Below are 26,008 nucleotides of genomic sequence, written 5' to 3' on the forward strand. Positions count from 1 at the left end.
AAATCGCGTCTGACTGATTGTTGCTTTTAAAGTATGTTTGTATTCTGTTCTGCTAAATGATATAATTGACATGATACACTTTACAACAACGGGGGGGCAACGTGTTGGGATTCACCTACTGCATCCGTCCGTCCGTGTTTTATTTTTAATATATATTTTTTTAATAAATATGTTTTTTATTTTGCGCTCCTAATATCAACAAAGAGAGTGGAAATGAGAGCAAATGAGGGCAATGAGCCACACGCTGCGACACGCTGCGAAATAACATCTTTGTCTTGACAAAGATGTTATTTTCTGATCTCGTGTAGCAGCCTGCTCCACTAAATGTACATTACATGCACATAGACATTAATAATCAGGCAATTAAAGGGCCAGCACATTTCTGAGCCACTTCCCCTATTGGCTTCGTCCAAAACGGAATCCTCATTGACAGAAATGTGTGCCACGTCCTTCCCCGAGGCTGATATGACCACACAAGAAGATTCTAGAAGATAAAGTGCATCACAAATGGCTTCATGGCAACGTGGCGGCATGCCGAAACGCGTGTCCCACAATGCAGCGTGCTGATATGCACGTTGTCTCCCAATGCATGCTGGGACGCCAGAAGAGAAGAGATGTTTCTGACGTCCTTTTGTCGCTTCTCCGTAATGGAGAAGGCGACGTGCATTGAATTTCGTCCTCCTTTCGCTCGGGGTGGTGAGCGGTATTTGAACTCCATTGTGTAGACGTGACCCCGACTGTCTCGTCGCGAGTCAACGAGTGTTCGTCCCCGTCGACCGAATGGGACTTTCCTCCGCCGTCGCGGCCTCAGCGAGGAGACGTCGGCCTCTCCGCATCTCGACGTGCCGCAAACGAACAGCGCGACGCTCGCATTAGCGAGCCGTGAATCACGACGGGAATCGACAAATATGTATTTTGTTTTATTTTTAGAGCAGTGATTCTCAACTGGTGGGTCGGGGAATCATTTTGGGTGGGTCTCGGACAGGTGAGTCCAAAATTGCCCCTCGGGGACAGCAAAGTTCTTCAATCAATCCTCGGTTTGCGACGGTAGCGGCATACGACGTTTTGACATCACTTGACATCACAAGTGGGTCGCCACTTCGCGACAATGAGAAACGCGAGTCCCGGAGGCCAACATTTGAGAACCGATGTTTTATAAACCACACCAGACGCTGGAATTATCTGATTGCGAGATGTGGTTTCTCTGTACGAAAGTGCGCACGGTTGTGGCAATATCGGATTCTAACAGCTGCTCTCGGAAATTTCACACCGCCTTTAAAAGCAGTTTTTATTTCTTCGCCGACGTTCCGTGTGAACGGACTGAGGCTGACGGTGAATATTTGCGCTTTCTGAAGTAGTGTGAGAGGCAGCGTGCACTCCCGCCCTGTCGTGTTGAAAGCGATCTTCGCTTGTGTCACGCCGGATGCTGACGTCACGTCGTGAAAGGGTCGCGGTCTGCCGTGTCGCTCGTCGTCGCCGCTTGGCTGGTTCTGGATCCGATGCCGCGCGTAATCAAGCCTTTCCTCCTCGATGTGTTCTTCAGGGGTCCCTTCAGCGTGGTGAGGAGATGCATCAACAGAGAGACGGGGCAGCAGTTTGCTGTCAAAATCGTGGATGTGGCCCAGTTCACCTCCAGTCCTGGACTCAGCACAGAGGGTAAGCTTTTCGGTTCCATCCCTAAAACTAACAAGACGTCTGTAGAGAGCTGCAGCTTCGTCCCCGTTTGACCACGCTTTGAATTGCCCTTCGCGGACAGAAATGATTATTTAGCGTTATGCATTCTGCTTCAGATCCACAGACATTTCAAAATATGTGACACGAAGAAAGAAATAGAAATAGTCTCACGTGGAATAATGGATTACCGACACAAACGGTCGCCATCATAAAACCTTGGTGAACTGTACGCAAACATAAAAAAAGAAACAAAGAAACACAATTGTGGAGTCGATGCTTTCGATGCTCATTGAGCTGAAGTCTCACAACATTTAAGAAGCCGCATATTCCAGCGTCGCGTTGGAGGCTATTGGTTATCGTTTGCAGCAACGTGCCAGTGTTGCGATCGGCCGTGTGACTCGAGAGGAGGAACCTTCAAGATAGTTGCGAGGTGTTGTGAAGCCAGATAAGAAGATGCCAGCAATTAGGATGTGCAGCAGCGGTGAGGCCAAAACGTGCCTGTGAATTCCTCCTCAAATTTATTTTGGAAAAAATCAAGTGCTCGTCGTCTCCTTTTGTGCGGTTGTGAGCCATTATTATCATTGGCCGCTTAGAGCCCGTCTCATTAGCAAAATTAGCAAAGATAAATAGCGTGAAAGAGTCACAGCGTGTTGGCTTTTGCCATTTAGAATGACAAATGTTAGCAACCGTAGCGTTGATAATGCTGAGCACGTGACGTGGGAGGCCTCCGCCAATATGGGCTGCCGCATCCTCTGCCTATTTTTGGGCAATTTCAAATCTGTCAGAGTGAGTTACAGCAACCTAAAATCCCTAAGGACAGGGAAATCATTCAAATGGAAATAATGTTCCATGGTCAAACTGTCGCCATCCAAAAAAAAAAGAAAAAAACTCAACAATGCAGCCTGTGTTTTAAGTAACGTTTTAACGTCCACCACTGTATGATCATGATATTAAATGTTCATAACACGTCATCTCTCGTCTCCCGCTGTAACGCTGACACACGCGCTCAACGGCGTTTCATATCGGGGCACCGCTGTTGCCCAAAAATCCAATTATGCTCGTGAGGTACACAAAGGTCTGATGATGCGCTATATGCTGACGTCTTTCATTTGAAAAAAGTCCAAGAAAAAGCAAAACACATGCAGACTTCATCGTTGAATACTCGCTGATCTAAGTTCTTGCGAGGTGATCCGAGGTCTCTGGCTGTACGCTGACGTGATGTCGGAAAAGGTGTCGCCCAAAATCCAAAGGTCCGCCGTCGCCCTCTCATCATCGCACCATCGTTGTCCCGATCACGCGCCCGCACTCTCTCTTCGGACCTTCGAGGAGGGAAGTGGGTCAAATTGTCGGTGCCCCGGCGAAGGATTGACCAACGCGCACGCGCGCAGGCACCGGTGGGAGCGTGTGTGACTGACAGGTCGGCTCTCCGAGGGGATGAGAGAGTAAAATCCATCACGCGCCGCTGCCCGCCCGCCCGCCCGCCCGCCCTCTTCCTCGCCTTTCCCGCTTCCCCAACGCTGCCTTTTTTTACTTCGTCTGCTCGAACGATGTCCTCTCGACCTCCCTCGTCTGCCACGGAAGACGCGCGTCTGCTCCTGTGGCGACATCTCGTCCACGCGGTCGTACGCGCGCCGCTCGCATAGTTTGTCGAGAAGCTGCAAAGGGCGGCAAACACGGTTATGTGTTTCCGTATTTACTCAACTGCAGATGGGCGGACATTAGTAATGCTTAGCTTGCTTATTTTCAATCGCTTCCTTGCTGCGGTTTTAACCTAACTTAACTGCAGCTGGCGGCGGACTCTATTCGGACAGACTTTGATTTTTTTAAAATCACCTTAAAGAAAAATGCTAAGGAACCAAAGCAGGTGGAACCGATAGTCACATGGAAACAAACACAAGACTGCGGCGCGACACCTTGTGCGAGTCATCGCAAATCTTCTTTCAAGACACCTTCCCCACATAAAGTTCTTCTTCACCTTTAAGCAAAACGTTTTGACCGTTTTATATGATTACAGTTTTTTTTTGTCAATCCCGGTAAGCGTGTTTTGTCCTAGCGCTGAATTCCGGGGCCCCGATAAATGGTGCAAATGTCCGACAATAAATTGCACTCCCGGCCGGCCCCTCGGTTTGGGACCGTGACGGCCACCTTCGCCTCTGCGCTCTCCGACTTGAGGCTTTATTTAAAATGGCTCCTGTGAAAAAGTTCTTTTTTAAAAAAAAATTTAAAATAAAACAACAATTCAACGGCTAGCCTAATACTTTTTTCACAGTCGTGAACGACAACAATCAATCCGCAGCATTTTCTCATTCTTCCGACATGGCATCGCATCGTCCCGCTTCATTTAGCGAACCTGCGTCGCAAGCCGCCAACCGTTTATCTTCGTTTACAGCTTTCCGTTTGCGCCACACGCCCATTGGCGGAATATTGATTTGTTCACACGCTCAGATTCGCCAGAGTGCCAGACTCTTAGCGCCATCGTTATTGCGCTTTAGAGTATGAAAACAACCAGGGAGGAAGGCGTAACTTGTTAGCAACATTAATTGAAAGCGGGAGAGTGTTTGATTGCTGCCAATGTGGCAAACTTGTCACCACTTCCGCCTCGTCATATTCGTTTCACTCCGCCGTTAACCTTCCGAGGCAATTCGAGTCGGGGTTCAGTTCCAGGGGGACCTTCGGGGCCCCGAAGTGTCTTTCAACATGTCCAAGAACGTCATTGAACGTTTTATCGCACAACGATGATTGGAAAGCACACAAGCGTGGCACCCGCGCAGTAGCATCCTTTAGGAATGTGTTAGCGCTAATTGAATACACCTGTTAACTGTGTCGTGACTTAAAACACTCAACCAAAAGGGACAAATCGACCATGTCGATCTCATGATGTCATCAAACAGACAGTAAATGTTGTCATATTGTAACTCCGCAGTAGCTAGTCGTCAGCGCATTCCACGGTCCACGGTTGCGCGCGATGGCGTGCAATTACGACAGGGGTAAAATGTAACTAGCTTTCGGACATCCGCGGCGGCTGCACGGAACGTCCCTGGACTAAATGCAAATGTTTATGCAAATTTTGCGATCGGCCGTCACGTCTTCATTCGCAGATCCGACCGATGACATCATTAATCCGGATCGGTGAATGACGACAAGACAGCCGATCGCAAAATTTGCATACAACGGCAAATATCGCTAACATATTTGGTGGATGGATATCGTTGATGTGAATGTCAGTGGAAAAGATCTGAAAACTGTGCTCATGCGGTGTGTTTTTTTCACCCCTCACCTTTTAGACCTGAAGAGGGAGGCCAGCATCTGCCACATGCTGAAACACCCGCACATCGTGGAGCTGCTGGAGACCTACAGCTCCGACGGGATGCTCTACATGGTCTTCGAATTGTAAGTCGCACGTCCGCTGAGGGAGGAAGCGCAATTGCGGCCGCGGCGGATTTGATATCATCGACGCTGATGGGAGGATTCTTGTTGGCGGGCGGCGGTGGGGGTTCGCACGAGGAACAAGAGGGAGCGTGGAGCAGCCGTCCGTGTATGGAAGGGAGAAGAGATGGAGATTAAGATTTCACACTGGCAGCCGACTCCTTTTTCCGACTCATCCCCGCTCTCGTATCTTCTGCCGCTTCCTGGCTTACTCCAAATTCCCATATCATCAAACGGAACTTTTTTGTTCCAAAGCTGATGACGTCTTGGATATTTTTTCAGTACATTTCTGTAATTTAAAAAAAAGAAAAAAATCCCCGCAAGGCACAATGTTTTGTGATCATCTATATTTACCGTCATTGGACAGCTCAGACGAGGGAATGTATGCGGAACGAACACATTAGAACAAAAGCTCGTGGATGTCGGCTTTTGCGTGGGGTTCATTCCGGAGGGGAAAAAAAATAATCACCTCGCTCGGTTACTTAGGACGGACGAGCCTGGTTTCTGGTGTGGAAACTCAACTATTTACGTTCCGAGTGGAGGCACGCCCTCGTTCTTTTGGAGCGCAAACGGAAGTCGTTAGCGTGCCTGGCAGAAGGCCGTTGTCTGTCCACGAGAGTCGTTAATTTTCCATTCAGTTGTAAAGCGGTCGCGGAGTTACCGAACAGTCGAGGAGGCCGTGTTTTTGTGTTATTCGTCGGAGGCGGAATGATTGCGTTTCTTTGGAGCGGACGAGAGGATGTGGTCGTCAGTGGGAGACGGGTGATGTCGTAAGCCCCTCCTCCGCCCACCGTCTTTCCACTGTCACGTAATGGCCTCTCCCACTGTCCTTTCAGACCATCTGCCTTCCCTTCTCTCGGAGGTGCAGGCAGACGGCCGAGGAGTTTGCCCGCCCGTGTTGTGCCGTGCGTCTGCTCAGTGGTTGCTATGCATCTGCGCGTTCCTCACTGCACTTGACCGCATACATCCAAATTGGTTTTCTGGACCGGCCTTTGTCTCAGGGTGCGACCAGGTTTGAATTGTTCCGGAATGTTGCGTTGGTTAAGAATCCCTTTTCACTTCCAAAAGCTACGCATTTAGGAATAGAATAAAATGAAATCAATTAAAGTGACAAACTAATTAGATTCAACGCACTCATCTGGTGCTGCAAGCGGCTCTGCCGCGTGATTAGCGACTAGTCGACGTCACGCTCGAAACGTCATTGTGGAGTACTCAAGTTGACTAGGCCGTACAGCCCCTAGTGGTGGCATGTGAGAAGTACAATGGGTAAGTTCATTTATTCAGCGGAAAGAAATGAATACAATTGCCGTGAGGTTTAACAGTTTGTTGTCGTTGTGACAATATCCTGCCTGGCTGGCTAGCTGCAGATAAATAATGGCTGTCCTATTGCGGCTTTGCGGGACTTGTGTGCGAAAGAGGCTCCAGGTAGCTGGGAGACATATTTGAGCACTTCATCCCTCAGAGGGCAGATAACAGAGCCGGCATAAAAGATAACCGCAGACATCTTCGTATCGGCCTCCCTGAAGCAGGCTCAGATATGACGAGCGCGTTAGACCGGATCGTGTGGATGTGCGGCAAACTCGAGCCTCTCGGCCGCCCGACCTGATTGGAGAGCACGCCGAGACTGAGTTTGAATAATTGGGGGCGGGGGGGAGCTGAGACACTCCAGAGCAGCACTCTTTTCCATTTGAAACAACAATTAATCAGCACCCCAAAGGAAGCAGTGGTCTTCCACTTTTACCTTACCGTGTGAAAACATTTATTGCCAACGGCGCCCTCTAGTGGCTCTCCTTGTGAAGTCAAAATGCCAACATCTCCTTCCAAGCATTTTTTGGAGCGCTTATCCCGACGGAGTCGATCTCGGCTGACGTCGGCACAGCCGGGACCGCTCGCCAGTCAGTCGCAGGGCGCACGGAGACAAACGCAAACGTTTACGTTCCCACCTGCAAACCATTTTCAACTCTTTGATGGAGCGACCTGCATTTGCGCAGAGTTACAGGTCAAAAAGAATCCTTCAAACTTTTGGTGCAGGTTGGGGATTTCTTTTCTGAAATAAGCGAGAACTTTCTTTTACATTATTCTTAGTTTGTCGGTGATGATAATGCATGAAACCGAATGACCACTTTCAGGCTTGTGCCGCTGGTGTGTCATTGTGAAAATGCTGGGAGGGGTTTATTATGAGCAGACAACACATTTTGGGAATAAGAACTTACAAATCATTTACAAATAAGAAACTGGCATTTGAAACAAAATAAAATACAAAGGATTATTTGAAGAAGTAGCAAAACGGCAAAATCAATTGAACCTTTATTTCTATGGTGGCACCTTTCATACTAAAAAAGCTGCAAAGTGCTGCAATGATAAAAGTCATCAACACAATTCAATTTCAAAAGATGAGAAACTACTTAAGAGAGCAGTTGAGACGCGGCTGAGCAGCAGAGTTTGATTTCTTGATGCCACGCTGACCTTCTGCCATGTTTGTGTGCACGCGTGCGTGTTTCTCAGCATGGACGGCGCGGACCTGTGTTTCGAGATCGTCAAGCGGGCGGACGCCGGCTTCGTCTACAGCGAAGCGGTCGCCAGGTGAGGTCCATTCGACTTCTATTCGCGGCGGACGGATTTTGACACGCGCCCGTGTTCCCTGTCTTAGTCACTACATGCGACAGATCCTGGAGGCGCTGCGCTACTGCCATGACAACAACGTCATCCACAGAGATGTCAAGGTATTTCGGGCTTTTTTTAAAAAAAAAAAAAAAAAAAAAAAAAAAAAAAAGGGGTTGCGGTTCAAGCTGCGGTGCAATTTGGAGGCTGCTAACTGCGACTGCAGCTACATTCCTATAGGTGGCGCCCTTTCAGCATCCCTGCTGTGACTCGTGTCTCTTTAACATGAAAAGAAAGTTTACAATTTTCTCGTCGTCGTCGTTTTGAAAGAAACGCAGTTCAAAAGTTACACGAATAAAGCTAAACTATTAGAATGAACAATTTTATGAGAACGTTTTTCAATTGAAATGGAATAACGTTGTCATGTTATCAGACTAATGGTGCAATTTTGTTACAATGAGGTTTCAATATTATGCGCACAAAGTCAGATTTTCTAGAAGGTCGTCGTGTTAAGAATAATGTCGTAACGTTTTGGGACTAAAGCTGTTATGGTAATGAAGTTAACATTTTCTTGAGGAACACTATACAATAATAAAATGACTGTCGTGGAAGAAAGGTTGCAATATTATTATCAAAGTCAGAATTGTACAGGAATGAATTAGCACTTTTACAAAAATTTGGCCTCCAAGTGTGCCCCATTACCAGAAAGAAGGTGCAATGAAGTTGTTCTGAACATTTTGAAAATTGATCGTTCATTTTTTCACATGCCTGTCCGCAAATTATATATGAAGCGTATAAAAACATCCCGGGAACCAACTCCCGTGTCCTGCTTTGACGAACTACTGAGTACTCGCGTACGTACTAAGACTACTGTGTTGCGGCTCCTCCGCTTATCCGGTTTTATCCAGCCGGCCGGCAAAATAATCCTCACGCGCACTCGTGCTGCTTTTGACACGTGGGCACGACCGGCAGAACTCATCGGCCCGCACAAAGCAAAATAAAAGCACGCGGACGCATCCTTCGCAGAGCAGAGACATTGCATGCAATCGAGCTGAACAAGAATGTACCTGCTGCTCTTATCTGGTGCTTGAATCCGTTTCATTTGGAAGGCCCTTTCCATCATTGGACGTGAAAGTAGTTGTATGTACGTGCCTGTAGGGGGCGCAGCTGTTCCAGCTTCACGTTTTGCCGTTTCAGACTGAAAAAACGAACACGACTGCTTGAAGCCAAATGGGGAAGCAAGCATGCACTTTCCAGCTCCACATGCACCAACCTTCTGTTTTCTAAGGGCTGAACGTCACCCTTTCATGTCTACAAAGGTTCACGCGGCGCTTGTGATGGTCCCAGTTGGGCTTTGATGCCTTCGCGTTGCAGCGACTAATGGACGAAAACTGTCTGCTTTTGGATCTCCGTTGTGGTTCTTTCCACGGGCAGGGAACGGCGTCATCACTCGAAGTCTTTCGCGCAGACTTTATGGCTGCGGAGAAGGAACTCTCCCACTTGGTGGTTTCTTGGAAGTCTTTCACGTCCTTTACACAAAGCGCATAAGTAGAAAATAAGAAAATCAAATGATTTGGACAGCTTCATTCGTTTACGTTGACATTTTGCCACACTTCAATGGTGTGAAAAGATCTAATCGCACCCATTTCTATGCAGAACCGGTGGTCAACGATCAAATAAATGCAAACAATTCAAGTTTACCGATGGGAATTTATTGAAACGGTTGCTGAGGGGGAGGAGGCCTTGATTAGAATGTTTAGGTAAAAATTGAGTATCATAACTGTTACGTTACAATTGAGGTCAAGTGAACCTGGAATTTCAAACGAAATAAAAAGTAGTGATCCGTGCGTGGTCAGATCCTCCGTAAGCAAGTACCTACCGTTCGGCATTTGAAGGCTTTAATCACGGCACAGCTGAAAACGATTTGACACAAACTGCATGAATGCGCACAACTTATGAAGTCAACATCTTGAAAGGCGGGAGAGTCCACGTTCAACTTTCAAAAGCAGCCGAACGTCTCGGCTCTCCCGCCGTCGCACGCGTTTGTCGGGCTTGCGTCGAGGTGACGTTGCAACGTTGACCTTCACGCGTCCTCCGATGCGCCCACTTCTCGTCCGTCTCTCCCCCTCCGGCTAATCGCAAAATTGCAGCAAAGGCCCTTTTTCTCCTCAATATGGCGTGTTAACAGACGTCAATAAAAACACGAGCTAATCAAGGGTTGCGTGTTTGTTGGTTATACGAGTACAGTCGCCCCCGCCTTCTTTTTGTTTTCTTCCACCATTATTCGCTGAAATATTTGCCTTTTTCTATTTTTCATGTCTTTCTGAGATGCCCCAAGATAGCGCCTAAAGCTCTGTCTCATAGAAAAATAGTGCTTTGGCGCCATCTGATGGCTTCTATTAACGTGAATCAACCTTTTTATGGGGGCGCGGGGGCTTCAATTACTTGCTGATTTTCACCCGCTTTTGGGTCCCGAGCCACCAGTCGAGAATCCCTGACATAGCGCACCCTGGGAAATGCTGGTTGGGAGCGCCAGCTGTTGAACTAGCAGCACGCCACAAATAAGGTCAGCAAATCCTTTATTTCAAAGCCGCTGGGACGTTAGCTTGCCCTCTGTCCGGCCTTCCGGTCCTCCCGTCCAGTTCCGCCCGCTAACTCCCACTGAGATATCTCGTACACGAAACACGTTGCCCGTCAAGCGCCGCACCTCCTTCCTCACAGAAGACGATCAGAGGAAGAAAAGAACGGGATCCAGGCAGGTGTTCATAGCCGAAAAGACGCGCCCTTCCAGGAGCAGGAAGTGTCTGTAATCTGGGTCTCGATGTAGAACACCCTAATCGCATGATAGGGGACGAAACAGACGGTGAAGAGGAACAGGATGAAGAACGACTTCCGTGCGGTTCTCGAATAGCGGTGAGCGTTGGGCAGGTCCGGTTTATCCTGAGATGTCCTGAGGAGCTTGAGGGCGATCTTCATGTAGGACACCACCAGGGAGATGAACACCAGCCAGAAGAGCACCAGCATGCAGATGTTGACGTACGCTTTCCACTTGGCCCCGTGGAGCTGTTTGTAGTGGAAACACCTGGACGCAGCCAAAAGGCAAAAATGGTGTCATTTGTATACAGCTGCATATGATGGAAAGGAAAGTTTTTGAATGGTTTTGGTCTGAACCCCGAATGTGCACGAGTGTCTTAAGTGTTCAGTCTGGAGAATGTGACCAGCAAAACCGAGATGGGCTGTCGCGTGTCCAAGTTACGCTTCTCCGTCCATACTCGGTATACGGTATTCCAGCTTTGGATCCTTCCCAGGACCAGAAGCAGTCGCTGCGAAGCTTTTCATCTTTTTTGCAGGTCTGCATGGGCTTCGCTTTGAAAACGTTGCTTTCTCTACATGAGACCTCAAAAGCAACGTAGCGTACCCTTAATCATTGAGGCCGCAGTTCCGCCGAGTTCAGCTCGCTTCCAGAGAGTTTAGAATTGTAAACCTTTCCAAACGTTGCGGCTTGTGCGATGGCGGACTGGAATTCTCTTTTGACCAACCGCCAGACTGCTTTTTGTCTAACCGAAGCTTGTCGGTACTCTGGTTTTCACACCAGGGGGGAATAAAATGAAGTAGGAGAAGAAGAAACGTCAAGAAATGACAAGATAGATGGCGCTTACTTGGTTTGTTACGGAAAGTCGGAGGGACCACCATGTGTGGCTCACTTATTTTGCGACTGAACGGCCAAGAAACTCGAAGGCACCGATCGCTTATTTTGATAACAAGAGCCCAAGAAATGGTTAGGTACGGATCATTTATTTTGATAGCAAAGTTCCGAGAAACTCACTCCTTTTTCTACGCAATGGCATGGAACCGTAAGGGACGGATAACGTATTTTGATAGCAAACATCCAAGAAGCGGTTTGGGTGCAGTTTGTTTTCTTTTGGTAGCGAAGGGCCAAGAAATTGTAAAATACAGATCACTTATTTTGATATTCCAAGGCCAAAACAGTCATGCACGGCTCACTTACAGAATTTTCCTACCAAAAGACTCAAATTGGTTGGACCGCTTATTTAGCGACTCGTAATCCATCCATCCGTTTTCTTGACCGCTTCTCCTCGCTTGGGTCGCGGGCTGCCGGAGCCCATCCCAGCTTATCTTCCGGCGGGAGGCGGGACGAACCGGACGCCAGCCAATCGCAGGGCACATAGAAACAAACAACCGTTCGCGCTCACATTCACACCTACGGGCAATGTTCGAGTCTTCGCAGAAAATTGCCGAGCATCTGTGCTAAGCGGCGAAAACGTCACCCACCCGTTCACTTGCGATGGAGTCTTGGGCACGAAGAAGGCTGAAGCCAAGCCAAAGGCGGTGATCCAGACGGCCGCACAGATGACGGCGCTCCACCTGGCGCAGCGCGGCCCGCCCTTTGTCCGAGTTCCCCGGTGGATCTTCAAGTAGCGATCCGCGCTGATCAGCCCCAGCAGAATGATGCTGATGTACATGTTCATGTAGAAGAAGTTGCCCACCACGTTGCACAGCGTGGGCCCCGAGGTCCAGACGTTCCCTCGGCCGCGGTGGAGAATCCTGAACGGCAGACAGACCACCGGGAGGAGGTCGGCGAACGCCACGTTGATGAGGAACGCTCGCACAGAGTTCCGCTTGGAGCGCACGAGGAACAAAGCCCACAGAGCCACCGGATTCCCAAGCAGACCCAGAACAAAGATGAGGGAGTAAAGCGCCGCAGCGCGTCGTAATCCACACAAGGCCGCCGGGGATCGGGCGCCATCGTCGAGTTCGTCCCGTCGACCCGAGGGGAAATGGACGACCGCAAGTCAGCTGGCACGATGTCGGGATAGCGACGATCTTCCAGACTGGCCCGAGGAAAAGGCAAATCGCGAATATTTTGAGTGATTGCTGCACCAACACTACATCTGAGTCCTAATTAGGATTCATCTTGACCCCGTTTGATGTCCGAGACGCACAAAAATTAGTAGGGCCGCTTAAAGTACGATCAATCTGCATAGCTACGGTGCCGGAAATCCGGCGTATGATTTATGATTATTATTATTATTATTATGTTTTTAATGACGAGAGAGGGCTCTCGAGTGCAACTAATTAGGTCGCATATCCGCCCTAATTTCGGGGGGAAAAAAGAGGGCGCGCGGTCATTTAAGGAAGAAAAAAAACATTTCCGCAACTTGAAAGCAGACACGCGATGGGTCTCATCATCGTGGTCTCTACTCAACCGATCAGATACAGGCAAGAGCGGGGACCCTCCGTCTGTGTGTGGGTTAGGGTTAGGCGCTTGTGTACACAAAGCTCAGTTTTCTGACGGCGAGCCGGTAGCTGCACAGTTATAGAAAGTTGAACGGCATAAATGGAGTGAATTCCAAAGCCGAACGCCACCGTGACAACGCGGGAACAGTTTGGATTCGGGACAGATGAAAACGGCCATCCCGCTAGCAGCAACCAGCGAATTTGTATGAAGTCGCAACAAAGACAACACAACTTCAAACCTCAAAGTGACCAAATCCGTTTGAAACGCAACCGTCTCACCCAAATTCTTCAGCTGGGAGCAAAATAACGCGGCGCGACATTTCCCGTTTCCCGTCACCTCGCAATTACGGAACTCTTTGCTCAACAATGCAAATACAAACGTGATGGCGTACTCACTATTGCAAGAGATGTCGCCGTTGACCATGTTGGCGAAGCAGCGTTTCAAGAAAGGCTGCAGACTTTTAAAAAGTAGGACAAATCTTTGCTTTGATCTACTTGTTGTGCTGTTCTTAATGTTGCGTACCGGAGGGAGGCTAAAAAGTGCAAATCATTGAAACCGTAAAGATGCCGCAAAGGATCATCTCTGGCTTAAAGCTGTATTGAAAGGTTTACAGATTATTTGATTTTGACAAAATGTGCCTGGACACCCGCATGCGGTGAAGACTCGTCATTTTCATTTATAACCCAGGCTAAACCTAGCCCCTCCCTGCTGTATGTTGGAATTATTGTATTATTATCGCTTTTGCAGTTCATCCCAAAAGGCGTTTTTTTTTTTTTTTTTTTTTCTTCCACAAAACACGTCCAACCGTCGCAAATGCTCATTAGCAATAATGTCCAAAATGGATTGATAAGATGAGCAATTTGCCAAAATGGCCCACGGGTCCATTGCTATTGTGTTTGAGTAAAATGTCATTGTTATCGTTTAAGGTTGCAGGTTTTTTGCAAAAAGCTACATACAAGATACATGCTTGATATTATTCTGTGTTCTTCGCTCTACATCACCTTTATGGTATTGTTCCTATTTTATCAGCGTCTGTCCATTTCTTTCAAAATTACACTTCCATCATCCCAGCTGACTTTGGGCAAGAGGCGGGGTCACAATATTTAATCGTCATGAAGCAACTAATAAAAAAAAAAAAAAAGATTTTTCATTTTTCGTACTTTGAAGAGAAGGTACTCACCCCGCCATTTCGATCCATGAACGACGGTCTTCAGCTGCTCGTTTGCGCTGAGAACGTCTTCCTCCCACTTGCAGCCTGCGGGAAAGAAGCTTTCCTCAACGTCTCACCGGGCTTCCTGTGCTCAGCCGAGCAGCTTCAGACGAACATCGTTTGTTCCCCCTCCGTCCGTTCGCGAGGCCGCCCGCCGCTCACGCCCGCGTGCGCCGTCGAAAGTCAACAGAGAATTGCTGACGAGCAGAATGCGGTGATGTCGGGCTGTGGTCAACTTGCCTTTTTTTCTTGCCACTCGCAGACCCAATACGCACAGCGAGAGAGCGAGAGGGCGAGAGGGTGGGGCGAAGGAGGTGGGGGGGGGGGCGCCTGGGCTCCATTCAAAGTCGTGGTTACACGCACGCGAGTGCGTGGCGCGCAACTTGTACAAGACAAGACGAGATGCTTGCCACTCCTGCTTGTGATTGTAAAAGGCAGCTTTTTATGTGCCGAGTGGAGACATTCTGACTCCCTGAAATACAATAACTCTACAATCAGTAGCACGCCGGCCAAGACAATCATTCTGTATTCCTGCTTTTTCTTTTTTTAGCGATTCCTCTCACCACCTGCTGGCGGATTCGAGACTTTCTCTCCGACCGCGTTCCCTCCGCAGCCTTCGGCCTCGACGCCGGCTCTCCGCAAGGGGCCGTGCGAACAGTGTCCACGCACGACTGCCTTCGTTAAATTTGTCCACCGCCGTCGGTCTCGTCTGCGGTGGCGATGAGGCGGAAACAAACGGAATTGTGTCACTCGAGCCGTGCCACCTTCCCGCGAGCCGACAGTCGAGCGTACGCTATTTGTTTTTTCGAGAAGTGGAGGTAAAAAGTCGCTTTGTTCCTCCCTTCCGTAGAAGTTTCCCTCGTTGTGGACTTTGTTGATTTGGGGGCACGCGACTGAGGTTATTTATAGGAGGGAGGCTGTCGCTCTTTAATTAGCCCGAGCCGACCGCAAGATGCGTTGTGTCTTTCTGTCCTCACTCAGCCTCACTGTGTGCTGCTGGCATCCAAGGAGAACTCTGCTCCCGTCAAGTTAGGAGGCTTCGGCGTGGCGATCCAGCTGGGAGAGTCGGGGCTGGTGGCCGGAGGTACGCGGCGCGCCGTCTTTAACTCCCGTCAAAGTCACTTGAGCGGTAGCTGGGAGGCGTTTGGGGAAATGCATAAACCCATCGAGAGCGTTTTAACGAGCAAATAGCATTTTGGGGTTGTTGGGTTTTTTTTCTTTTTCGAGGGGGCTATCCGTACGCACAAAGAGCGCCTCGTTGTACGTGCAGGTCGCGTGGGAACGCCACACTTCATGGCGCCCGAGGTGGTGAAGCGGGAGCCGTACGGGAAACCCGTGGACGTGTGGGGTTGCGGCGTCATCCTCTTCATCCTCCTGTCGGGCTGCCTGCCCTTCTACGGCACCAAAGAGCGCCTCTTCGAAGCCGTCTGCAAGGGGAAATGCAAGGTGAGGACTTACAAGGCCTAAACGGCCACAAAGACGCACGCAGACACGACATTACGCACGCTGTTTTCTATTTATTGCATTCAAATGCTGTATGTTTTCAATAAGTTTACATTAAGTTGTGCAGTCCTCCGACATCTTTGCGCAGATGAACCCGCGGCAGTGGAGTCAAATCTCGGAGAGCGCGAAAGATCTGGTGAGGCGCACGCTGATGCTGGACCCCGCCGAGAGGATCACCGTTTACGAGGCCCTCAACCATCCTTGGCTCAAGGTAGGCCGCCTCCCGCCGCCGCCGCCGCCGCCGTCTTCCGCTTTTCAACGCAGATCTTCGGTCATTTCATTCGTTCCCCAAAAATATAATAGTCAAATATCACTTCAGCAGGACGGGCGGATTCCGGAAATATTTTACCCAAAATGTGCCAACAAAGAAATCTCCGAGTAAAGGTCGGGCGACGTAACGAATTGCCGAAAGACGAGACGAGACGAGACCCCTAGAGATGCGTAGCGCGGATGTGGGGATTGCTTTGATATGCCGCGATGGGCCGAAACGAGTATCTCCTTCTTTTAATGACCTTGCGGAAATCGCTGTCATCCATTTGGTTCGTCACGGCTTCATTTGAGCTGCAGGTGGCAGTAGCGTGCAACTGCTGATGTTGTCTTTTGCAGGAGCGAGACCGCTACGCCTACAAGATCCACCTGCCGGAGACGGTGGAGCAGCTGAGAAAGTTCAACGCCAGGAGGAAGTTGAAGGTTTTCAGCATGCGTGCTCCGTATTATCACGTAAAATCCGGAGCTTCTCCATGTGGTCACGAGGACAACGTTTTTCACGTTTTTACTGGTTTGCTGAGTTGAAGCGAGGAAAAAATACCACCCGCAAACAAATCCCACAAAAATCAAATGTGTAAAGGCCAAAATGATTAGCTCACTGACAGATGACAGTCAAGAGTGATCCAAAACTAACTAAGAACAACCCAAAAGAGTCGTTTGGCCCATTCTTCCACAGCAAAGTGTTCAAGATCGTCCAAATCGTTGGCCTCCGAGCACAGAAGCTGCGAGAGGGAGCTAACTGGCCTCGCGTTATTGAAAAGTAGGCCATTGAATATCATCGAGGCCTTTAAAAGTAAAATATGCATTGACAGTGAGCGTCATCTGCCTCGTTATTTTTGCTTAAGAAAACTGCAGCGGTTACGCAGTTACCAGTGTGTACGATCGGCCGCTTAAGACGAGCGTTTGAGGTCCGGACTGGCTCTTTTTGCTTTTTCTCACCATTTGACCCTTTCTTTCCGTCACGTGCTCAACTTTAAGTTGATGCGTTTATTTATCTAGCCGCCGCTGATCGCGAAAGAGTCTCAAAGGCCTTCTCGGGATCTCCGTTGACGAAAATCGAAGACATGCCCTTGTCCCGACCTCGAGAAAAAACCCTCCTAGAGCAGGAAGCCTTGAGAAGGGATGCCCACCGGATGGCGAGCGGGCGACCTTTGTGGCGTGCGCCGGCGCCGTACACCGATAGTTCAAACAGCCGGCGCAAACCCTGCGTCTTTGAGTCACGCACGTGCAATCCGGTGCCCGTCGGCGGAGCTTTCAAACCTCATTGGCTGTGTGTGACATTTGAAAACACAAAATCAAAGAACGCAAACATTTTTGAGCGTCTCGGTTTTCACCGTGTTTTTCCAAAAGCAATCTTGAATCTTTCATTCCAAAGCGTATTGAAATGATGGATTTGCGACATGAAATGTTCTGAATATTGTAAACGTATTTTGGGGAAATGTTCAGCAGTAGCAAGGGGGTTCGTCCTTTTCAGCTGACCGTCACCGCGGCCACGTCTGTGCGGTTGCGTCATCACGGGCCGCACGTTGACGTGCCGGTGTGCTTTCAGGGAGCCGTGCTGGCGGCGGTGTCCAGTCACAAGTTTAATTGCTACTACGGCGACCCCCCTGAGGAACTGCACGACTTCTCGGACGAGCCCACCTCCTCAGGTGACTTCTCGAACTCGGCTTGCGCTTTTGGAGCAGCACAACACACCCGCAGTCAAGTCAAGCCAAAACATCGGCATGGGCCAATGCATTGAACGATACGGGGAAAACATGCGGCTCGTTTTTTTTTTTTTTTTTTTTTTTTCAATTCGTCACAGTAAAGACACTAAAATGTTTTTTCCCCCCTAATTCTATATATATATATATATATATATATAGCAAGATTTCTTGAATTTGTTTTTGGAAAAATCCGACCCGATGATAATGACACCGAAAGGACACGCCCACAGTGAAAAGCAAAACACCCACCTCTGTGGGAATCCCCTGAGCAGGTGTGTTTCTTTCTTTTTACACTCTTTTGTTTTTCTGCTCCTGTTATTGCCTCCCGCCTGCAGGGCTGCTGGCAGCAGAACGTACGTATCTTCTTGACGTTCTCGTTGTCGTGCGGCGACGCCGTCCGGCACGCGGGGAGCGTTTTTGATTTTGTATTTTTGTGCGCGGCAGGGGCCGTGTCTCAGGTGTTGGACAGTTTAGAGGAGATCCACGCGCTGACCGACTGCAGCGAGAAGGATCTCGACTTCCTGCACAGCGTTTTCCAGGACCGACATTTACACACGCTGCTCGACGTGAGTCGTTTGTGTCGCGAGCTCATTTGGGTCTACTAGCTTTTGGAATAGAAGACAGGAAGCCCAGTTGGAAAACGGAGCACACGGCAACAATAACATCGACCAACTCGAGAAATCTCACTATTTACTGCAATGAGCAATGAAACGGAGCGGTATATATATTATAGAGTATGCGGATGGGAATGACATACACATGAATAACTTGGAATCACAGTGACCGTAAACGGCAGCCGTAATGGTCAGCGGCGTCGTTCGTACGTAGCGAAAAAAGAACTTCGTTTATGGAGTAGCAGCGGGCGTACGATACGAATCCGAACACAAAAGGTTCTGCCTCGATCGCTTCGGGGGGCTGCAAAAGGGTGCAGTGGGACCTCTCAAGTAAAACGGCCTGAAGTTGTGAAATTGAAAAGTCACACCGTCATGCACAATTGAGAAAATGTTCCAACAGGAAACGTGCGACTTACATCTTACATCGACGTCATTAAGTGTTTGATTGTGTTTGCTAATAACTACGCTTAACATATTTTGACACATTTTCTGACCGGTTCTGAACGTTTTTGATGATGGTTTCGATTTCCATTATTTCCTATGCGAAGACGTTTTCAGGCCCGCCTCCCGAAACCGCGGAAGGCAATAATTCAAAGAACGACACATCAGCTCCAATGAAAATAGTCACCGCGATTCCTGCGTGGTTTCGCTTCGGTGTTGTTCTTTTCTGGGACTCAAGTTACGTCGCCGACCTTGATGGCGGTTTCTTCACAAATCGACAGAACCCTATCGGGCCACGAAAACCGACACGGACGACATTTGACATCTGTCGCCTTTTGCGTGACGTCACCCTTTCGTCTCTTGCGTCTTTTCCCTGTGCTGTAATTTCATTCGCTTGAGGCTTTTCTCTCTCGCTTTCGTCTTTCGTCTTATGTGGATAATTGCGCATAATTGGCACGTGCTTGTTGCCTCTTATCTTTTCATTTGACGATGATCTCGTTATTGGAACTGGAATTTAGTTTTGACAAACGACTCTCGTGGAACATATATCGTGGATGAAAAGCACCTTTCTTGTATCCCAAAAACAACAAACATTTGTTTTCCCCTAAAAAGAGCGAGAACTCGCTTTCTTGGGTTTCCACGATCTACAGCGCATATTGCGTTTTCCATTTGAAAGATGGATATGGTGTGTATTTCTATCAACGCTTTCCCTGACAATGATGTGCAAATTCGATCGTGGTTGTCGACGGCCGCGTTCGCTCGTCCGAACCCGAACGTCGCTTCCGGCAGAAATGCAGTTCTCGGGTAGTACGTGTACTTGTGTACGCGTTGTACCATAGCCAAAGCAATTGGAGCGGGGGTGGGCAAACTTTTAGGCTCGCGTACTGTATCCCATATGAGGGCATTACAATTCTGTTTCTCACCTGTCCACGACTCCGCCGCCCACTTTTGGCTGCCGACCCAGCAGTTGACAAACGGTCGTGTATTCCTCGATGAAGACGAACCAGGTGGGAGTCGGAATTCGTGAGGGATACACGGACATGCGGTCATCGCTTCATCGGGAAAACACTTTGCATCGAATCGAACAACTTTTGACTGCGACAAAAAAAAGTCCACCCGTCAGCACAAAAAATGCATTTGTTTGTTTCGATGATAAGAACATATGAGGCACCTTTGGTAGTGTCGGAAGAACATCCGCGTGCCGGCCTGGCGGCTACAAGCGGGTTGTCGTGTGGGCTTGCAGCACATATCGGATTGTAGTCTGGTGTCTGTATTGGCACCTGGCGCGCGGCTCCTTGTGGGCGCGGCGAGGGAGCGCGAACAATGCGCTCCGTTGTGAGACGGCGTGTAAGAATGAGAGCTGTGTTGCGAGTGCAGCTGAAAGTCGCGAGCGCCGCGACACGCCGAGCGCAGAGGACGGCCGCGGACGGGGTCTCTGGCCTCCGTCGCTTCGTCGAAAGCGAGCGTTTAACGACGTGCTCGTGTGTTGGTGAGTCAACGTGAAAATCTTCTTTTCTGGTGCTTTTGATGTCTAACATGAGGAAGATTCTTTTTTTTTTTTCTTTTTTTTAACCTTTGTGGTTGCTTAGTGAGGGCAGGCCAAATGTTGCCTTGCCTTCAAAGACATTTTGTCCACATTTGGACATTTGATCTCAATCTGTTCTGTGAGACTGGTTCCATTTTGTGTTGTTACCATTTGGGAAATAATAAAAATCTATATTTATATATCAGCTGTGAGCGACCGGTTAGCACATCTGTCGCACAGTTCTGAGGACCGGGGTTCGAATCCCGGCGCCGCCTGTGTGGAGTTTGCGTGGCTTTTCTCCGGGCACTCCGGTTTCCTCCCGCATCCCAAAAACATGCGTGCAATTGAAAAAACAAACCAAAATGTCACAAAAAGTGGATCCATTAACGACAGCATTGACTTCCTGCCATCTCATAGAAGGCCGTTCCTTTGACAGATGAACAAAGACGCATTATTTATTGTAAATATCTAGTTTTTGTACACAATTATATGCAGTAAATGCACAGGTCATTTCAAAAAGCACATTGCTCCATCTTGTGATCGGTTCTCGTTTTTTTTTTAAACTTGCCGATCAGCCCCAAAAATCCTGATCGTGTAAAGCCTACCCAAAAACATGCACGATAGGTTGATTGAAGACTCTGAATCGGCCGTAGGTGTGAACGTGAGCGTGTATGGTTGTTTGTTTCTGTTTGGCCTGCGATTGGCTGGCGACCAGTTGAGGGCGTACCCGCCTCTCGCCCGCAGATAGCCGGGATGGGCTCCGGCACGCCCGCGAGCCACGTGAGGAGAAGCGGTTCGGAAAAGGAATGAATATAAGAAGGGGGAAGACTTTTTCTGTCTCCCGGCTGGCCTGCGCAGGTTTCGGGATTTCCCCCGAAGAGCCGGACGAAGTGTTTGAGGCGACGGGAGTCCGGCGACTGACGCGACTCGAGAAAAACGACGGATGGATGGTTTCCCTCGAGAAATGGCGCTAATTGATATGTCGATTAACTCGCTCCAGACTCAAACAAGTCACCATCACGAAACCTTTATTCATGTACAGATTTTTTTTAATTTTTATTTATTTTAATTCACATTCTTACCTGTCATGAGTCGGTGAACAAACTTACGCCTTCCTGTCTTTCAAAACGCCTGAAGGTGTTTGCGGAGAGACACTGCCACCCGGTGGCGGCTTATGGGTATTGTTGGACTGTGTGGAGAGCGCCTGCTTGGTCAAATTGATTCTTGTTGATGAGCCGAACGTTAATGAACCGTCGTGCGTATCGAGTAGTGAGCAGCCGGACACCCCTCTGCTTCTCGAGTTCTCGTCACTCGTGTGCTCCGTGAGATGTTCACCGTATTCAAGTTTCTCAAGATTTGCCGTTTGACTTTTGAGGCCCGACTCGAAATTGCCCGTAGGTGTGAATGCGAGTGCGAATGGTTGTTTGTTTATGCGTGCCCTGTGATTGGCTGGCGACCGGTTCGGGGCGTACCCCGCCTCCTGCCCGATGACAGCCGGGACGGGCTCCGGCACGCCCGCGACCCGCGTGAGGAGAAGCGGCTCGGAAAATGGACGGATGGGCTTTTGAAGTCGATTTTGTTCCACGTTGAACTTTCTACTTTCCATTTTCAGACCTCACGCGGGAGGTGGAGGCAGTGTTAGCAATCAGCATGTGTCATGATGTCTACTCTGCATATATTAACGCCATCGTCGACGGGTGGCTGGATCCCACGCGTGCTCGTTGCATCGAGGTCAGCGATTCGTGACGGGCACGTCGGACGTCGGAATAGGATTTCACGTAATGCTGGAGTATTATTTTTACTTTGCTGTCGGAATATAATTTCGATTGCGATGTTTCCGAGCGAGATGGCGACGTGTGCGTTTTTTGCACGTTAGAAACATGAAGAAGGAGACGCGATCCCGAGTGTGTTGTTCGTCGCGGAATGCGGGCCGGCGCGGTTTTGCCATTTTCTGCACGTTTGTTCTTGCAGTGTCGCGTTCCTCCTCTTTCCAGAAGCGCCGGTGTAAATCTGTTAAAAGCGATGACTCCTCTCCAGCGGTGCCTCCGCAACAATCGACATTTACCAAAGATCTAATCAGACACACGCCGTCGTCGGTACACTTGTGTGAAATTCGGCCGCAGTTGTTGTTTTATGTTTTTTCTTTTCGTTGCGCTGCTGCCTTTGTTGACAAACACCGAGGCCTTAAAAACTCTTGCAGTCAGCGCTCGCTCTGTGTCGTTGAAAAACAAACGGCTCTAAACAACTACGATTATTGCGAGCGAAGGTAATGCTCATAAAATGCTGAAAAGTTCAATGTTGTTCCAATCTATGGATATGGTGTGTATTTCTATCAACGCTTTCCCTGACAATGATGTGCAAAGTAGCAGTATTATTGACTGGAGCGTCATCAGCTGGACTGCGATCTTTTTGCAGACGCGGCAGAACAGACGTTTGCCCGTTGTCTTCTTGCGCGGGCTGATTCATCACACCAGTGTTTGTCTTTCGCAGCTCTACGATAAGATCAACACCAAGTCGTCCCCGCAGATCAGGAACCCGTCCGGCGACGGCGTGCAGAGAGCCAAAGAGGTAAAAGCGCACAGCGGCAAAATCGCCGGCAACATTTCTTCTTCGCTTTGCGATTCGAGTGAGCGACTCGCCGTCAAGTTTCAGTTTTCGCTGCGTCCTTCCTACCCGCCGTTGTGGCGCTTCTCCGCTGGCAAATCCAGACTGAATTTGACTTTGTCGTGATGGACGGAGACAAATTGTTTTGATTGTTATGGAAGCGAAATAGTGCAAAATGGCGATGTTGGCTTGATGGTGATTTTTATTGTTACTCCGCGATCCTAACCCCGAAGGCTAACATTAGCGCACGACGCGCCTTTGGATGTTTTTTGCCAGCGTGTCACGTCCCGCATAATGCGCTTAATCCGGCGTGTCCGCAGTCTCCACTTAGCTTCAGTGGAACTGTTTTCCTGCCGCCCTTAGTTTCCTCTTGGATAACATTTTTCAGATCTACAGGAGCCCTCCGTTATCCATTGTTTCATGTTGGCGTGTCATCTTCCAAGTAATGCTTTCAATACGGCATGACTAAAAGTCTCCAGTTGGCCGCAGGGCTCTCTATTCTGACTGCCCTTAGTCTCCCCTTGGATCAAATGTTCCCAATATTCTGGAGCGCCCGCTTGCCCTTCCTTCAAGTGATTACGTTTGGTGGTCGTGAAAAAGCAGCGAGGCGAGCTGGTCCTGTGCAGTGACAGATGTTTGTCTTGGCGCCGCCCACGCTTCATTCATCTTTCTGCTTTTTGCTGACTAATACCTTTCACTCTCCAGCACATGTCACGGTTTGTCCACTCATTCTACTGGAAAAAATCGAATTCAAATGTGAAATCAAATGTTTTGTTTGTTTTCAAGAATTCTCTCTCGTTGCCGCAAACAAACCATCTGTACATATTTTCCGAAAAAGTTTTTTTTTTCTTTTTCTCTCGTGAACTTTCGTGACCTCGCGAGCGCTCTTTGCGCGGGCTGCCAGTGACTCGCGCCGATTGTCTGTGCAGCTGCAGCGAAGCTCTTTGACCTCCCTCATTAGCGGCTTGATGACGCTGGTGCACTTGCGGCACGCTTAAACAGAGTTGCATTATGGTCAGCACGGTCTTTGATTGGCGTTCGCGTGCAAAGGTTGAGGAGGGCGGCGAGAGTCGGTCAAAGTCGAGTTGTTCGTTGTGTACTTTGTCGAACAGCGAAGTGTTGAGCCGTCGGCATCCAATGCAGAATTCCACACACGGGCAAAGGTCCTTCCAACAGCTTCTTTCCTCTCGCAATCAACTTCTTAACCAGCTAACCTACAATTCCATCGCAACATGCTGCCAATTTCTTTTGTCTGAGTTCGTTGTCACATTTCTGTGGGGCCAATTCTACACGTCTCGCCACGCTGCACTATTTGCCTATCTGTTGTTGACCGATACCGGCCACTCACGCCAGAGTAGCATCCGCTCCATTTGCACGCTGACTGAGGAGCATCTGCAACATTCGCACAATCGACATGGTCCCAGATGATCGCACGACTCGCTTGAAGTCTCGGCGCCCTTTGCGCAACGCTCATTGCACCGGACTATGGCGAGATTAGTCATTCGAAGTGCTAGAGGACTCTGCATCTTTTGCACAATTGTCACCAAAAAAAATAATAATAATTGTACCGGCATTACCAGATAGCGATTAACCCTTTATTGCTCAGTGACTGTTTTTTGTCAATGTCTTGATGTCCCAAAAGGATTCTCTGTCAATCGACCGTCTGTTGTCGTACTCGAGCGGCTCCAACTGCCGGAGACAAATTCCTTGGGTGTTTTTTGGACATACTTGGCAAATAAAGATGATTCAGATTCAAAATGAGCGGCCTCGTCATCTCAAACACGCAGTCGGTTTCTCGGAACAGGCCGTGGCGAAATGGCCTCGCCGCACGCCGCTTCACCAAGACATCATGCGATCGCACGTCGCGGCCCGCTGTGATCAACGTCAGTTGGACTTTCGTTCTCTTCTCGCTCTGGCCGACGCCGAACGCTTCGAGCCGATCGGGCTGCGCTTCCTGTCCGGGCTGTCTCTTTTCTCACCCGATTGGTTGCTTCCAACGCTGCGCACTAACTCCAATAAAAGTTCTCCCGCTAAGGACTGAAATCAGCTGCGTTGGCTCGCTCGCTCGCCGCACTAATCCGAAAGCTGGCGGAAGACGTTGTGAGCTCGCCTGTGTAACTCGGTCTCCCTGTTGTCTTCCTCCACTCAAGACGCGGTCGTCGCCCCAAGAAGACGCTGACGCTTTGAAAGGGCTGCAATACGTAAGAGCGCCGCCGGTACTTGTAGATACTCGGTACTCGCGGGCGGGCGGTCAAGATGGCTCGCGGCCTGACGAGCCACGCGAGCAAACGATCGCTTGGCGATGGTTTGTATTCAAAGGCCCCCCCCCCCGCCTCACTTCTGCAACGCCGCATTCACCAGTCGGGCGCAACATAAGTGCAGCTGACTTCCAACCCGGCGCTGCCAAACAAGGAGGAGATCTGTCGACTCGGTGTCCAAACTTGGCAGCCGCGGGTCCGGGGGGCTCGAGGAGGGGAGGGGCTGCGAGCTTTCTGAGCGCGGTTTTTGGGAGACTACGGCGATTGAAAGCGTCCTGTCGTCCTCAGGTGCTGGAAGAGATCTCCTGCTACCCGGAGAACCACGACGCCAAAGAACTGCGCCGGATTCTGACTCAGCCGCATTTCATGGTGAGTTCAAGAGCGCTTGCGCCGTCGCGTGTTTGACCTAACTTTTCATGTTCGCAGCGTGTTGATACTTGTTTTATGAAAACAACGTAACAACGCTCCGCTGAATTCTCGCCGCATGCAAATAAAAGTTTGAGGTTAGGAAAGGGGAAGCGAACAATCACATTTTGTTGAACAGCTGTTCAGCACAAATAGAAACAAAGTTTGCGAGGCCTCCGTGAGACGTCGCGTAACTTTGGCTTCAAGCGTGTGAGCGGCGGGCGGGGCTTGATCTGTTGACGAGAAAATCACCGGCGCTAATCTCGTCACCCCCGTGTCGCCGATGACTTCGTCTCGCGGCCACGCTCGCCGTTGGAAGTTTGCAAAATGACCTTTGGCGTATTTTTGCCGCTTTTGCCGCACTCTCTGTCTGTCGGCATTAGTTCAGCCCTTGATGAACCTTGGCCTCATTAGTCAACGCGTGCAACATCCTGTCGAGCGAAAATGACAAATGCAAACAAACTCTTTAAATTAAATAGTAACAAAGTTTCAACATTTCAATAAATTTAACACT

At 49.3% G+C, this 26,008-nt stretch overlaps 1 protein-coding gene and 1 pseudogene across 24 annotated transcripts in view; one reads left to right on the forward strand and one right to left on the reverse strand.

The window, feature by feature from the left end:
• The window catches only part of caska (calcium/calmodulin-dependent serine protein kinase a), a 59,290-nt gene that overhangs the window by 17,309 nt on the left and 15,973 nt on the right, over window positions 1-26,008 (forward strand). For 7 of the 24 annotated variants that reach the window (XM_061691215.1, XM_061691219.1, XM_061691216.1 and 4 more), the window contains exons 2-15: window positions 1,544-1,656; window positions 4,959-5,064; window positions 7,606-7,683; window positions 7,751-7,823; window positions 15,153-15,255; window positions 15,442-15,617; window positions 15,742-15,885; window positions 16,281-16,364; window positions 17,491-17,590; window positions 17,983-18,000; window positions 18,092-18,213; window positions 22,718-22,795; window positions 24,982-25,032; window positions 25,378-25,458. In XM_061691215.1, the coding sequence (XP_061547199.1) occupies window positions 1,544-1,656; window positions 4,959-5,064; window positions 7,606-7,683; window positions 7,751-7,823; window positions 15,153-15,255; window positions 15,442-15,617; window positions 15,742-15,885; window positions 16,281-16,364; window positions 17,491-17,590; window positions 17,983-18,000; window positions 18,092-18,213; window positions 22,718-22,795; window positions 24,982-25,032; window positions 25,378-25,458 (1,327 nt within the window). Of the gene's footprint in view, window positions 1-1,543; window positions 1,657-4,958; window positions 5,065-7,605; window positions 7,684-7,750; window positions 7,824-15,152; window positions 15,256-15,441; window positions 15,618-15,741; window positions 15,886-16,280; window positions 16,365-17,490; window positions 17,591-17,982; window positions 18,001-18,091; window positions 18,214-22,717; window positions 22,796-24,981; window positions 25,033-25,377; window positions 25,459-26,008 lie in introns of those variants that run through there. The other 17 variants (XM_061691238.1, XM_061691224.1, XM_061691233.1 and 14 more) reach the window with 7 other exon arrangements.
• LOC133410802 (probable G-protein coupled receptor 34) lies at window positions 10,281-14,309 on the reverse strand (annotated as a pseudogene).

This window comes from Phycodurus eques, chromosome 12 (assembly GCF_024500275.1).
Source record: "Phycodurus eques isolate BA_2022a chromosome 12, UOR_Pequ_1.1, whole genome shotgun sequence".
NCBI lineage: Eukaryota > Metazoa > Chordata > Actinopteri > Syngnathiformes > Syngnathidae > Phycodurus > Phycodurus eques.